We start from the raw sequence: 14,911 nt of genomic DNA, 5'->3' as shown, positions 1-14,911 counted from the left end.
GTGAAAGTTGGTGAGGACTGTACTTTTGATCCATGAATGTGCAAGTGGTGTGCAGGAGGTATTTCATAGGCAAGAATGGAGGGCAAGAGAGCTGACACACTAATGGAGGCTCTGGATTACTTACTGTGACTTCCAGCAGTGAGACTAGAAACTGGAAACAGGACAGTCCATGGATAGACCCTGCTGTCAAAGATTCCAGAGGACTCTTGGGGGGAGAGAGGAACAGTTCCCCTCCCAGTTCTCCAGAGAAGTTCTGTTTTTCAACTGTTGGGCTTTCATCAGCTGATGAACATAAATAAGGTATGGAGTGGATCCTGAAGATATTTTAATCCCACCAGTCTATGAGAGGGGAAAGGATGGAGAGATTAAAGACAGCCCTACAATTGTATGACTCGACAACAGAGAGAATGTGGACAGGAAGAGAAGGGGAGCTCACTTGTGGGGAGAAAGAAGAAAGGTTCAGAATAGAGAGGATGCTGAGAGTGAAGGACTGATGGCCACCTGGCTATAAATTCCCAGCACTTAGAAAGGCAAATCTCCAATGGTCTCCAAAGAGCCAAGAAAGGCAGGAACCACAGCAGTGTCATGTGTAACCAAAAGGTCACAGTTGAAAAGGTTCACAATGAATGTGAATTGAGGGATTAGTAGTTACCTTCTCAAGCCTTTTTAGTAGCCAGTAATGTATAGGAGATATTTTCTGAGGGATAAAAGAACAAGTAGGAAATTAAAACAATGTATAAAGATGACAGATGATTCCTTTAAAATGATGGTATAGGAAAAAATCTTGGCATGGAATAAAAAAGTTAAACTTTCGATGACATCTTACCTATAGCAGCATATTTAAAAGAGGCTTAGTGGCTCAAGCTAAATTTATAATACTATTACCCAACTTAAAATCCTAAGTAGTACCTGTTTGAACACAAGCAAGAAAAGAGGAAGTGGTTTTGCTATCATTTAAACAAAATGGCTTTTCTCCATAAACCCAGTTTATCGTGTACCAGTACATAATAGATACCATAGGGTGGGGATAGGTTTCAGGACGCTGAATGCAGGGTCACACTTTTCCAGAAATTTGGGTTTGCGGGCTGACTGGAGCCAAGAGTCTGGTCATCTCTGAGATGTAAGCTCCTTCTACATGATGCTGGAGAAGCACAGGAGAGCCCGACATAGACAACCCACAGGGACCACAAGTCTTTTGGCCATTCAGGACCCAGGCAGAGGTCACACACCGTGGCCCAATCTGGAGCAGGAAGCACCAATTTCTTTTTAATCATGCACCCCTGCCAGTGGTAAAAGGCTGTGTATATTTATTCATCTTAATAATTTATATACTGTGTGATATATGATTTAGAGTGCACATTATAAGGCAACTCAAGCAGTATTTATAATGGACAAGAGAAAATATAAACACATTTGGAAGTTCTAACATTTTCTTCCCACACCTCAAGGGATTGTCATGAGCACACCCTGCCCCTGACCCCTTGGGAGTACAGATGTCCTAGTGTGGAGACTTCTGCTCCAGAAAGCAGCCTTTTAATAAGGACAGCAGTATTAACTGAAGTGAGTTCCTGACTGTGTCAGTAAATTAAACCTAAAGGATCATTAAACAAACACAGCCAGGGGGCAGCAAAATGCAGCACCTAACACCCATTCACTGTGACTTTTCCATGTAGTTCACTTCATAATGTCAAGTTAGTTCCCTTTTAAATCTGCATAGCCAATGCCCACCACGACCACTACCACCACCACCACCACCACCACCACCACAGGGACCACCCTCAAGAAGAATGAAACTGAGAAGGGCTGTCCATTCCTTATAACCTCACGGAGCCTAGTTCCTCTTCCCCAGGCAAAACCTCTATTCCATAATCCCCCAAGATTACAGGACAGTGAGTGAGTTTTTACCCAAAGTCAACTGAGTACCTCTTCCCAACCAAACCCTGGTGACTTACAGGAGCAAGGAAGGGAAGAGGTACCAAGCTTACCATCAAGCCTCTGACCTTCTGGGAGTGCCCCAGGAGGCGCCAGCTGAGTACTCTCACTCTCGGTTAACTGTGGTCATGCTGGCAGTATGATCTGGCTGCTCCATGGGAGGAAAAGGTCAGGCTGTTGTCCTATCACTCAGTGACTTTCAAATCACATCCTGTAGAGCCCTGAGCATCCTAACAGGTGCTTCCAAAGCTGTCTGGTGAGGAGGGTGGGCAAGGAAAAAAAAAAAAAAACAAGTTGGCAGAGCTTCAGTCCATTGCCAACCTTGTCTACTACAGAAAAATCAACTGAAAACAAATGACCAGACTGATTGCTCAGAGTGTGAAAAGCCAGGACAGGGAGTGTTACTTTCTAAGTATGGCTGGGTCATCCAGACCACAGCTCTGCCTCCCACCTATCTTTGAGGCCTAAGCCATTAGTTACTTCTTTGTGCCATTAGTTATTTGGTTTGGGTGGTTGATGTCAGGAAGTGCAGATTACACACTCTGCTGCTAACTCTTTCGGAGGCCATTGCTCTAATGACTTGGTGCCCACTTTTCCTCAGACGTCCCCAAAGAGCAGCGACTGCAGGCTGTGCAGGCCGCCATCTTGCTGCTGGCAGATGAAAACAGGGAGGCCCTACAGACTCTCCTTTGCTTCCTAAATGACGTTGTCAACTTGGTGGAAGAAAATCAGATGACGTCCATGAACCTGGCTGTGTGTCTGGCCCCCTCCCTTTTTCATCTTAATTTATTGAAGAAAGAAAGCTCTCCAAGGTAAGTTTTCCTCAACAACTGCAATCCCAAACCAGGCCACCCCCACAATTCATAAATAAACTCCTCTCATGCTAGATTTCAACTTGAAGATTTGTCAGCTCTCACTTTATAATCAGAACATGCTCCAAAACGACCTCATTCACGTGACTCAGGTTCATGGAATTGTCAAAGTAGTATTGAAGAAGGTCAGTTGAGATCCAGAAAGCCTGAGGAGTTTTGTTTGTAAGAGTGGGAAGGAGGGGAAAAGTACACAGATTTGTATTTTACGATCTTTAATTTTGAAAGACTATATTTAAACAAGAAAAACAAAGCTCAGGAACATGTAGCTGAGTGGTTTCAAACTTTAGAAAAAAATTGATGCATTTCTCCTCCCACAGCTCTTCCTGCCCTTGTGTTTTTCCAAGGCTTTGGTTGTGAGCTATTGGGCTGTTAGCCTGCCTTGGAATATCTAAGATGTGTGGTCATTGTTTTTATTTGGAAATGAGAAAGCCTGGGCTCTGGATAGCATCTGGGGATGAACAGAAAACAAAAGGGATGCATGCGCTCAGTATTGTGAAAAGCTCTTTGGTTTGTGATCTGCTCAGCACTCACATTCAATTACAGAGTCATCCAGAAGAAATATGCCACTGGGAAGCCAGATCAAAAGGACCTCAATGAGAATCTGGCCGCAGCTCAGGGTCTTGCCCACATGATCACGGAATGCAACAAACTGTTTGAGGTGAGCAAAAGGCTCTACCGCCTTCCTCCTAGCTTTTGGAACTAGATAAGAAGCTTGGAATCCTTGCTGCGTTTATGGTTTATGTCTGTTTGTTCCTGACTTTATGATGACAATAGTATGCTTCGTAGCACTGGGTTTTGCCTCCAAGAAACATGAGGAGCTAGCTATACAGTCCAGGCTTTGATAGAGACACTTGGAGTCACTATGATGATGATTTTTTTGTGCAAACAATTGCATCACCTTCCTTTGTCAGGTTCAGGGCCAGTCAGCCAATATTGTTATATTTGATTTTACCTCAGGGCTTGATTAGGCTCCACATTTGTGTGTGTGTGTGTGTGTGTGTGTGTGTGTGTGTGTGTGAGAGAGAGAGAGAGAGAGAGAGAGAGAGAGAGAGAGAGAAATGACAGCCTAGGAGTAAAGCCACAGATATGCCAAAGAAGTTAAGTGAACAAGACTTCTGGCATATTTTCTGTAGTAAAATTGGCATTTTTCAATGGGAAGAATGTGCTAAAAAGGTAAAGCTATTTCTAAGTCGTTTTTGATGTTTCCTTCACGAGTCTATTGCGTTAAGTCTGTTCACAGAGTAGAATTGTTGGAGCTCACATTTTGACAAACAGAATAAAAATAAAAGAAAAGGAAAAGAAAAGGAAAATGGAAAGAATGGATGGGAAGTCATAGAAGTGTTCTGAATAATAAATATAACCTCAGAAACATATTTGTATTTCCTAACTTCAGGAAGGCCCCTCCCAGACTTGGCAGTGATCTTAGAAAAACATCTAGCCATGTGACCCTTGGCCCATTGCTCAGACCTCGGTTGTTGATGAAATGACTTTAGTCTAACCATTAGTCTCAGCATTTCCCTTACCTCAGTGTGTTGCTCCTCTGTGTACCCCTTGCTTCAGGTCCCACATGAGTTGGTGGCCCAGTCTCGCAACTCATATGCGGAGGCTGAGATCCACGCACCCACCCTGGAAGACTTGGGGACTCAGCTGGAGGAGAGTGGAGCAACTTTCCACACTTACCTGGAGCATCTTGTCCAGGGCCTCCAGAAAGAAGCCAAGGACAAGTTCAAAGGGTGGGTCACATGCTCCAGCCCCGACAACACAGACCTCGCTTTCAAAAAGGTAATCTCCCATTAGCCACATCTAACAACTGGGGATTTGTTTTTGCTTACAAATGGCTGCTCATCCATAGGACTCAGCACACAGGTGAACAGTTAAGACATTTACTGTTCAAAGACCCTGTCTAGAGACTGCTAAGCAGCCCTGCTGCGTGCAGTCCGGAGTCCAGACCATGGTACCAACTTCTGGATCCCAATCCTATCTCTGCCAGAGCTGTGTAATGTTGGGCAAGTCACTGCCTCTATTTTCCCATCTAGAAAACTGGACATTCTAAGAGAACCACAGTCAGAAGGGGGCTATTAACAAGTCAAATATACTTAGAACAGTACCTGGCACACAGTAGGCACCGCGAATGTTGGCAATTATTCTTTTGATTGTCATTATCATTCTTAAGCATAAAGATTAAAATATTTACATTTTAAACTGAGAGGTGTGTAGCCTCGCTGTCCATTGACATGATAAGAGATTGTTTTTAAACCCCAGGAGAAGTGGGGCAGGTTTTTGTGGGACCCTGACCTCTTCAGTTTCCACTGGTGTCTTTCCCGAGGTGGGGGACGGGAACCCCCTGAAGCTGTGGAAGGCGTCTGTGGAGGTGGAGGCGCCCCCCTCAGTGGTGCTGAACCGCGTGCTGAGAGAGCGCCACCTGTGGGACGAGGACTTCCTGCAGTGGAAGGTGGTGGAAACGCTGGACAGGCAGACAGAAGTCTATCAGTACGTGGTGAACAGCATGGCCCCCCATCCTTCCAGAGACTTTGTGGTTCTCAGGTAAGCGTGACTCCGGGTTTTATGATGTCCTGTTCCAAAAGCAGGACGAGAGCTGCAAATTTAAGCACTGCTTGAGGTTCTACCACCTAAATCCAGCCTCTGCTGGGAACAGTAAGCCACCTCTCATTTCCCACAGTGAAACCTGACTTGGCCGTATTTATGCCTGACTTCCTGCTTCTTCACCCAATTTACAGCTCTGCCCGAGCTCTCTTACAGCCCCTCTCCTTGTGGAGCACAGAGTTTATTAGGCCATAAATATCATTCATTTCCCCAGAACAGAGGCCCCTGAATAGCTGCTGTTTGTCCAGTTGCACTTTCTGCCAAATTATGCAAATCGACTCTGATTGGCTTTTCTCCTGATCTTTGCCTTTCTCCCCAAGGAAAAGCAAGTCTTCATTTGGTGAAACCCTAACACAGGAATGTGTATAATTTCAAAACCCTTCTGTCTAACTTCAGATGTTCGTAACTAATTACCGTGCCTGGAAACCTTGGCACAGCCCTGCAGGTCTGCAAATGCTGAGACACTGGACTTACAATCAGATTTCAGGGCCTGGCAAGGCTTGGTGGGTGTTGTGCCTGCCACTGAAATATTGTTTCTGATTGATTTATGAGTTGAGTTCCAGACCCCTGTTCCCTGGGCTTGCAATGAGATGCTGAAGCAACAATAGGAAATTCTCATAGAAGTGCAATATTTCATCAGAAAGAACAGATTGAGGATATTAAAGAACCTGATACAATGTAATTAGATCAATATATCCTTTTTATTAAAAATCTAAGCAAACCCAGTCTCTTCTCACAGATCATCAGTGTAAAAGGAGTCACTAGTAAAATTCCCAAATGTATATTTAAAATGGTTTCTTTATGAAACTAGTTTCAAGAGCAAACCAAGGGTTACTTTTCACATGGGTTCTTTATTCCTTTGGTATTGGTCCTTAAGCCCTTAACTTTTAGGGGTGAGTTTTCTCTAAATATATGTGTGTATCCCAGTAACCTTGGGATCCTGGTGGAGAATGTGGGCGACTATAAGGGTGGCTTATTACCAACAGTTGTTGGGACATTAGTCATCTGTGGAGTTGAATTTCAGCCTTCATCCTCACAAGCAGAAAGTCAAGTGGTTGTCCAGGGTGCAGCCAGAGGAATGGGCCTTGCCGTAGCATGCCTCTTATTTCCCTGCAGAGGAGGGGAAGGGAAGCCCCTGCATGGAGCCTCCCCCATTCCACCCGTACAGCAACCCTGCCAGCCTGCCATTTATTAGTGTGTCAAAAATTATACCTCATGCCAGGCACTGTTCAGCCTCTGAGGATGCCCAGGTGAACACAACAGACCGGGTCCTGATCTCTCAGGATTTATATTTTACTGGGGAAAGTGGGTTGATAAATAATAACAAAAAGGGGTAGGCTAATTTATCCTAGGTGGAATAAATAAGAAGGAGATGGTAAGGGTGGAATTTTAAATATAGTGGTCTTATGTCTTACTGCATGGATACAAGACTTGAAAGAGAAGTGAGTGGACCATGACACTCTGGAGGGGAGCTTGGCAGTTAGAAAGATTGACGATGATGCACCAGACCTGGTTCCTGCCAACAGGAATTCCTTACATTTATGATACAGGAAGGTGGAAACTGACAGGTGTGATGAGGAAATGGCAGGGTTGAGATGCCCTGTCTTCAGAGCATCTGCCCATCTGGGCTGGCATGTGTGAGGTTGGTCATCTCTTAGGATCACCATGGTTACCTCTCATTTTATAACCATCTCTAGCTCCTCAAGAACTACAGTGAGAGTTACTGAAGCTTTTCCCGTCTTAACCCCACAGATCTCTAAGCCTGTCAGTCTTCATTATTTATCATATTGCCATGCGTGAAAAGAAAATGATCATAGCCCAGGGGAACTTTCTGAGCATTTGTGTCGGGCTTGGTTACTCCCAAGTTCTGGTTGTGTGTCTTCATTTATTTTCAGTTACTATAATAAAATATCTGAGCCTGGGTAATTTATACAGAATAGAGCTTTATGTAGCTCACAGTCCTGGAGACTGGGAAATCTGAGAGCATGGTGCCAGCATCCACTCAGCATCTGGTGAGGGCCTCCTGCTAGGCCGTAGCATGGCAGAAGGTGTCATGTGGTGAGACAGAGAAAGCATGCCAGAGAGAGCTTGCTTCTATGACAAAGCCAGTCCCTCAATCACCCTTTGATTCATCAATCAGTTAATCCACCAATGGATTATCTGTTCATGAGGGCACAGCCAAAGATCCCACCTCTCAACACCACTACACTGGAGACCAAGTTTCCAAGACACGAAAATTTGGGAGCACGTTAAAGCCATAGCATGGGACATATCTGATAGCTTATCTTCTTCATGTGGTGGATGGGCGAAGTCACAGATGAGACCCCTGAGCCAGGGAATAGGAGCCACGAAATGAAGAGTAGGAGTTATAATACCGTCTGTTATCACAGATCTCGATGGTGGAAGGGGAAGTAAGAGGTGCTTACCAGGATGCCCTCATGGTTCCTGACTCCATGTACAATTATTTTCCAAGTAGTAGCCCCACTGAGTTTGAATAACTCCCGGGTCAGGGAATTCAGGGCCTCTCGGGGCAGCCAGTAACAGCTGTGGGCAGTTCACACAGTGAGTGTCCTCCATACTGAGCCAGCATGTGCCTTCCTGGAGTCAAATCAACTATGATTATTTCCCCCCAACCCAAGAGCCACTGAAGCATTCGGAGAGAATCAACAGGTCCACACAGGGGTTAGTTTTCTTCTAATTAGGCACCAAAAAAAATCGTTTATTTAAGACTTGAATCACCTACTCCAGGAAGCCTCCCCAGTTACCTCCTCTGACCCTCTGCGTCATCCCAGAGCCCTCTGTACAGAGCAGCATCAGTGCCCTCACCAGGGTGTTTTAGAATTGTCGGTGTCTCCTCCTGCCATGTGTGTCTTCGTGTCCCTGTGGCTTCTCAGGGCCCAGCACACAGATGTCTCTGTAGATGAATGGAAGAATTGAGGGAGTCCTAAACCCTAAAGTCATCTCTTCATTAATGGGCAGGAACTCCCCTGCCAGCACAGGGCCTCAGTTTGGGGTTCCCAATGCAGGTCTGAGAGCCTCTGAGTCTGAGAGCTGAAGCTTATGGAAACCATTAGCTTAATCCAAGTAACTAACATTGGAATTTGAACCCATGTTTTTGGCAGGAGAATCTAAGTGTGAACCTTAGCTCTGTGTTCAGGTTTCTCTTTCGCTCTTAACTGTAACTGATGTGTAGCTTGTTTCGCTCCAGGACCTGGAAGACTGATTTGCCCAAAGGAATGTGCACCCTGGTGTCCCTCTCTGTGGAGCATGAAGAAGCCCCACTCATGGGTGGTGTGCGGGCTGTGGTGATGGATTCTCAGTACTTAATAGAACCATGTGGTTCTGGCAAGTCCAGACTGACCCACATCTGCAGAATAGACCTGAAGTAAGTGGCAGCTCCTGAGGATGGCAGGCACGGGTCTCGGGAGCATTCTTTACACACGGCTCATTCACCAGGGCCTTGTTGTGATTTCTAATTTCACTACTTCTTTTCCTCATTCCCATTAACAGACTTCTACAGATGATTGCATATTCCTCCTCTATTTCCTAAAATTCTAACATTTCTCCTCCTGTCCTTTGCTCTTTGTTATTGTTTCTAATTTATGTATTCACTTACTTTTAATTAACAAGCAAAAATTATGTATATTTAGTGTGCAGCATGATATTTTTATGTCTGCATGCATTGCTGAATCACTAAAGCAAGCTATTCACATATCTATTTCCTCATGTTCTTATTTTCTATGATGAAAACACTTAAAATCTACTCTCCTGGCAGTTTTTGAGAATACAAGACATTGTTATTCATGGTAGCCAGCATGTTGGTCTCTTGAACTTGTTGCCCCATCTAAAATGGAAAGTTTGTCTCCTTTGATCATCATCCATCTCCCAGCCCCTACCTTACCCCAAGCCTCTGGTACCCACCATTCTACCCTACTTCCATGAGTTCCACATTTTAGATTCTACATAATAGTGAGAATATGCAGTATTTGTCATTCTGTGCCTGGCATATTTCACTTAGCGTAATGTCCTCCAAGTTCCTCCACATCGTCACAAATGACCAAATCCCTTTCTTTTTGAAGACTGAGTAGTATCCCATTGTATGTGTAGGCCACATATTCCTTATCCATTCATTCACCAGTGGACACTTAGGTTAAATCCAAATGTTGCTATTCCCTTCATTTGGTTTTGTTTTGTTTGTTTTGTTGTTGTTGTTGTTGTTGTTTTGTTTTTTGAGAGAAAAAAAAACAAACTTAAATTCAATCCCTTCAGGGAACCCAGCACACTGAGCTAAGTTCTTGGTGGAGGTAGATATAAATTTAGTTTTCTGAGTAAATTCTAGATTCAGTGTGAATCTTCCTGGTTTAGCCCAAGGAGTTGGTATAATTTATAAGCAGCTGATGGCAGAATGGGGTCCTCAGATCCTCAAGGCAGCAGGCCTAAGTTGTTGCTCATGTCCTGGTGACCGGAGCCCAAGGACAGCCCTGTCTACCCTACAGACTGCTGTGATTTGGAAGAAGACATCCCGACTCCCTTTCTCGTTTCTCTCCCTGCAGAGGTCACTCTCCAGAATGGTACAACAAAGGCTTTGGACACCTCTGTGCAGCAGAAGTTGCCAGGATTCGAAACTCTTTTCAGCCCCTCCTTGCTGAGGGTCCAGAAACTAAAATCTGAGTTTTCCCCAGTGTGACATCAAACTCAGGGAACAGGAAGCTAAAACGGACATTTGTGGCAGAGTGTGAGCGTGAGAAAGCGAGCAGGAGAGAGGCGCTGGTGAACGTGGTTAATCGTTAAAAATGGAAACACTGCGAAGTTGGAATGTTGAAGATGCAAGAATTTTCTGAGAACTTTTTCAGCCTTCCTGGAGATGGCTACATCCCTACTGATATAATATTTTTTAAAAAATCAGAACATGTATCTATGCTACTTAAAATGAAATGGATTAGTCCTTATGCATTGCCTAATTTGCTATTTAAAAGCTTCTAAGAAGCATATTCTTAACTGTAAATAAATGTACATGTAGCATTTGTACATATATGTGTATATCTCTATCTTTCTGTATATATATGTAAAATATTGATTTTATATAGAATTGTCTGACTCCGTGAGTCCCTTCCTCACACAGCTCTTCCCAAGTTTCCCTGGCCCCACTCCCTGCTGGCCCTTAATCTAAGCAGAGCCCGCTGCTAACACCAAGGTGTGAAAATTTATCATCTGTCAGCTTTACTTGATGTCTAGCCAAAGATTAGCTAACCAAAGGAAAATAGCATTGAAAGGTTCTTAAGCATTTTGCCAATTTGTTTCTGTTGTTCAAAAACCGAGAGTGGAGTGCTGGGAGAAAGCACGAGAAGGAATCCTTACTCCTCTTCAAAGCAAAGCAGTGGGTGAGAAGTTATTGCCAAAGTCTAGATTTCAAGTAGCATCTGGCAGTTTCATTCAGTGCAATGTCAGATGGACACCAATGACCAAATCAAAACCAATATGCCACCCCCACCCCAAAAAAGGGCTGAATATCATGTCATACCTTTTCATATTCACAAAGAGAGACTCCGCGTTGTCTCAAGTTTTCATAGACGTTTTCCATAATGTAATTAAATGTTCTTCTATTTGACCAGTGGCCTATGTGGTCATAGTTAATTGGCATTTCATTACCAATATATTGCACTGAATTTACTCTGGACATCAGACAAAGGGAGATGACTGTCACTCAAGAGTCCTGGATAGTCACAGCTTCAGGGAATTTATATTTTGCTATATGTGATATTCTTAAAATATAATTCATTAAAGTCTTGCAATTTGAAAAACAGGGTTTTAACTAACACAAGACCAAAACTATATTTTAATTAGCTTTAGAAAATATAAGCAGATATATTAATTCTAGGTTTCTTCATTAGCCAATTCAAGCTGCCTATGCATATGACCCCACCTTATTTATTATTGTACAGACTAAGCAAATTAACTTTTTCTTAACCATTTTCAAATGGGTTTAAGTTGGCTTTTTTTAATTATTGTAATACAACTCTAGTCGTAAAAATAACTTATTGTGCTTGGTTTAAAGGAGAGATTTTCTGTGGTTGTCTATGACAGAGACGGATATGATTTAGCAACTGATATTGGAGGGAAAAAATGACTGTTTTCAGGGTTTTTGTATTATAAGCATTTATGTGATGTTTTCTCTTATAAGAGATGTGCAATTGTCTTATTGAGAGGAATAAAAAAGCTCTGTGTTTGGTATGGTGCAAGGAAAATCATGCTAGGAATTTTTCATTCCCATGTCTACTTAAGATGGTGGCAGCAAGCCCATGATTTACCATTTGGGCAGTTCTCTGTGAGCAAGACAAATATGCTTCTGCCATGACATCTTAAATTTAATCATATATCCCAGATTACTTTCTATGCATCGACAAGATCATTAATGAAGTTTAATCTAGCTAAACACTGGTCCTGCTCCAGAGGTAGGACACTGTGTGTTTGGAAAATAGAATAGGCACACAAGGATGAATGGCATCATATGGCACAGGGCAGTGCTACTCTAACTCTAACCTACACAGGAATCACCTGGGGATCTTATTAAAATGCACGCTCTGACTCAGGCAGTCAGGGGTGGGCCTGACATTCTGCATTTGTAATGAGCCTCAGAGATGCCACGCTTGGAGCCCCAGGGACACACTTTGAAGAAAAAAGACTTAAGAGAATACTGAAAACATAATAAAAACAAATATGATTGTACTTCTGACTTCCCCCCACCCAATTACTTGTCTTTTAGTTTTTATGCACATACTAATCACATCACCCCTGTAATAACAATGTGGTGCATCTTTAAAATAGAGGAAAAGGGCAGGGGGGATGAAAAGAGACTGCATCAAGCTTGTTTGTCAGATACTACAGTATTTTATTCATCTTTTTCTTGCCAATGGAAATAAAATATAATATTGCATTTAAATATTTATTTATACCTCATGTATATTTTTACCTCAATTGTTGGTATCAATCATCGACTGTAAATAAATAATTGCCAAAGCAAATAAATTTATATACATTAAATATTTCCTATTTTCGATAAAATACATGTTGATTTTCATGCTTCATTCTAAAAGTGGAAAACCTGCTCCAGAAGGAGGATTTCTCCCAAAGGGTATGCTGTGAACTTGACTCTTGGTGTTGTCTGTGGTCAGTCTCGTCTCTAAATGCAAGGATGTTGTTATCAGCAGACATTCACTAGCAGGTTAGACACTGCCTAACCTGGGTTGGAGGTGTTAAAGTGATGGGTAGGGTTATCACACACACACACATACAGGTATAGACATAGAGAATCTGGAAGTTATAAAACATACCGATCGTATTTTTTTTCAAGTATTTAGCAAACTCTTTACTACATTTTATTTTTGTTGAGTAAAGACTTTATAAAATGATGGAAACTGCACCACTAGGCCATGAAGAATAGCCACAAATGGCTCTGAGCTCCGTCCTTGCATTCTTGAACTTGTGCCCTGTAGATTTTATTTCTAAAAAACAACAAAGATAACCCTTAGCCAAGTAAACAGGCACCCCAAACAGTCTCAGCCATAGGTTCAAAAGCCACAGCAGCCCCAAAGACCACATGGCCCCATAAAAGTTTTTCTGTCTCTGCTCTCCACTCATCTCATATGCCTTCTCCGTTACTTCAAAGTTTTGCTTTCATAAGCAAAGGAGGAATTCCATGTCCCCTGTTCCTCTTCTATGTGAAAGAAGAGAATGTAGTAGTACAAATGTCTTCCTGGGAGCATGGATCATATGAATTCAAACTTGATTCTAAACATTCTTTGTGTGATTCTTAAGTGTAAAATTTCTACTTCTGTCTTTTGATATTTGGTCATGGAATGAACAGCCATGTGACTTCCAGGGAGGATGGGGTAAAGCAATAGAATAGACCCTAGCTAGGTGAAGTGTCACAAAAGCCAAGTCAAAATATATTGACATCACAGGAGCGAAAAAGAATAATAACCTGCCATTGCAGCCTTGTACCAGTGAAAGCCATGAAGTGTTAATAACTAACAACTGATAATGTACAACCTGTGACACCTCTTAAGCAGTCTCCATCCTTGTTGACTTTCTCAAAAACCATGTATACTTCCACCCTGATAACCCCTGATAACCTCAGGCCACCTCAGTGATTCCTAGCCACATCCTCCTTGTGCACAGCCAAGTCGACTCAGAATTCCATCACTGTCCCTCTGGAGCCAGATGACCCACAGGATACACTTCCTCATTCAGCAACCAATCAGCAGGAGCAGGACACAGCAGGCAGGGGTGCTGATTCAAAGGAGACATGGTATGAAGAGGGAACAGTGAGACCCAGGTGATTCTCTTTATTCATGGTAGTTCTGTCTATAAGGTTTCTACAAAACCGAGTTTAGTGCCTAGTAAACCTAGTAAACCTGAGGGAAATACAGAGCAAGGTCCCAGTGAGCCTCTGATCACCAGGCTTTTGTCAGACCATCGATGCAAAACCTTGTTTCTTTGTGTTTCTATATAAAGACACACACACACACACACACACACTTAAAATTAATTATCCACAGTATTTCTTTATAATACAACCCTGGCCAAGGAGGGTTTAATGTTTTCCTAACCTTGCTTAATGTGACCATAAATATCTTGGGTTTTCAGCCTCTCAACAATGCTCTTTTGACTACACTGCTTGAAGCCAGTTTTGTCATCTCAGAATCTACAATTTTGGCTGCTTTTCCATCACTCCGTCACCCACCATAAACATCACTTCTGTAGATTTGGAGCAGCCTTACCTGCTCTTCCTTCCTTGTTCTGTGTGCCATGTTGTTGGTTGTTAACATTGAATTCATGGCCAACAGCTGAATTCATGGCTAACTCTGGTCTGAACAAAGCTCATCTAACACACAGATTTTCCCTGTGAGGCACATTCCAGCCTCCTTGCACTTAGGACCCCCCAGACAGCACTTCAGCCATTTTAAACAATGAAATCACATTCAAAAGGGGGAAAAATCAATAAATGGGAAAAGCATGACACTAAATAAAGTATGAAAAGGACACAGAGGATGAGACTTGAAACAAGAAGGCAGGTCGTCAAGCGGTTCACCCTCAGCTGGGAATGTGAACCCTGATGACTTCAACTTTTTTACACTCTGTGAATGTCCACAAATGACCACATGGACCTAGTATCGATTGTGAGATTACAAATAAACCTCAGTGAGGAGGGAATTCACAAATATGGAATCCACAAATAGTGAGAATGAATTGTAGATAAAATTCCCAGTGGCCCATTTCTGTGACGTCTGTGACAGCCCAGAGGCAGCAGTAACCCCCAGGGGAATCAGAGCACAGGATGTCTCCCCTGAGCGGGAGGATTTTGGACTTCAGTGAGTAAAGAGAGCTGAGAAACAGAGGAGTGAGATCACACTGGTTTTGATGATGGGAACTTAAAATAGACCAAAATCGACTTGGCGTGTTGCTAGCGCCTGTGCAGGAGCAGGGTGTGAAGTGCCCATCTC

At 43.0% G+C, this 14,911-nt stretch overlaps 1 protein-coding gene across 7 annotated transcripts in view; it reads left to right on the top strand.

The window, feature by feature from the left end:
- Positions 1–12,457, top strand: part of STARD13 (StAR related lipid transfer domain containing 13) — a 444,473-nt gene extending 432,016 nt beyond the window's left edge. For 6 of the 7 annotated variants that reach the window (XM_081310721.1, XM_081310722.1, XM_081310718.1 and 3 more), the window contains 6 exons: positions 2,534–2,744; positions 3,348–3,462; positions 4,365–4,586; positions 5,131–5,348; positions 8,617–8,793; positions 9,962–12,457. In XM_081310721.1, coding sequence (XP_081166847.1) covers positions 2,534–2,744; positions 3,348–3,462; positions 4,365–4,586; positions 5,131–5,348; positions 8,617–8,793; positions 9,962–10,079 — 1,061 coding nt within the window. In that variant the 3' untranslated portion in view covers positions 10,080–12,457. The remainder of the gene's footprint in view (positions 1–2,533; positions 2,745–3,347; positions 3,463–4,364; positions 4,587–5,130; positions 5,349–8,616; positions 8,794–9,961) is intronic. The other variant, XM_081310719.1, reaches the window with a different exon arrangement.
- The last annotated feature ends 2,454 nt before the right edge of the window (positions 12,458–14,911 follow it).

The sequence above is a fragment of the Spermophilus citellus genome (assembly GCF_964194105.1).
Source record: "Spermophilus citellus genome assembly, chromosome: 1".
Lineage (NCBI taxonomy): Eukaryota > Metazoa > Chordata > Mammalia > Rodentia > Sciuridae > Spermophilus > Spermophilus citellus.
Note: the sequence above shows the minus strand (reverse complement) of the source record. Positions and strands in the feature narration are given on the sequence as shown.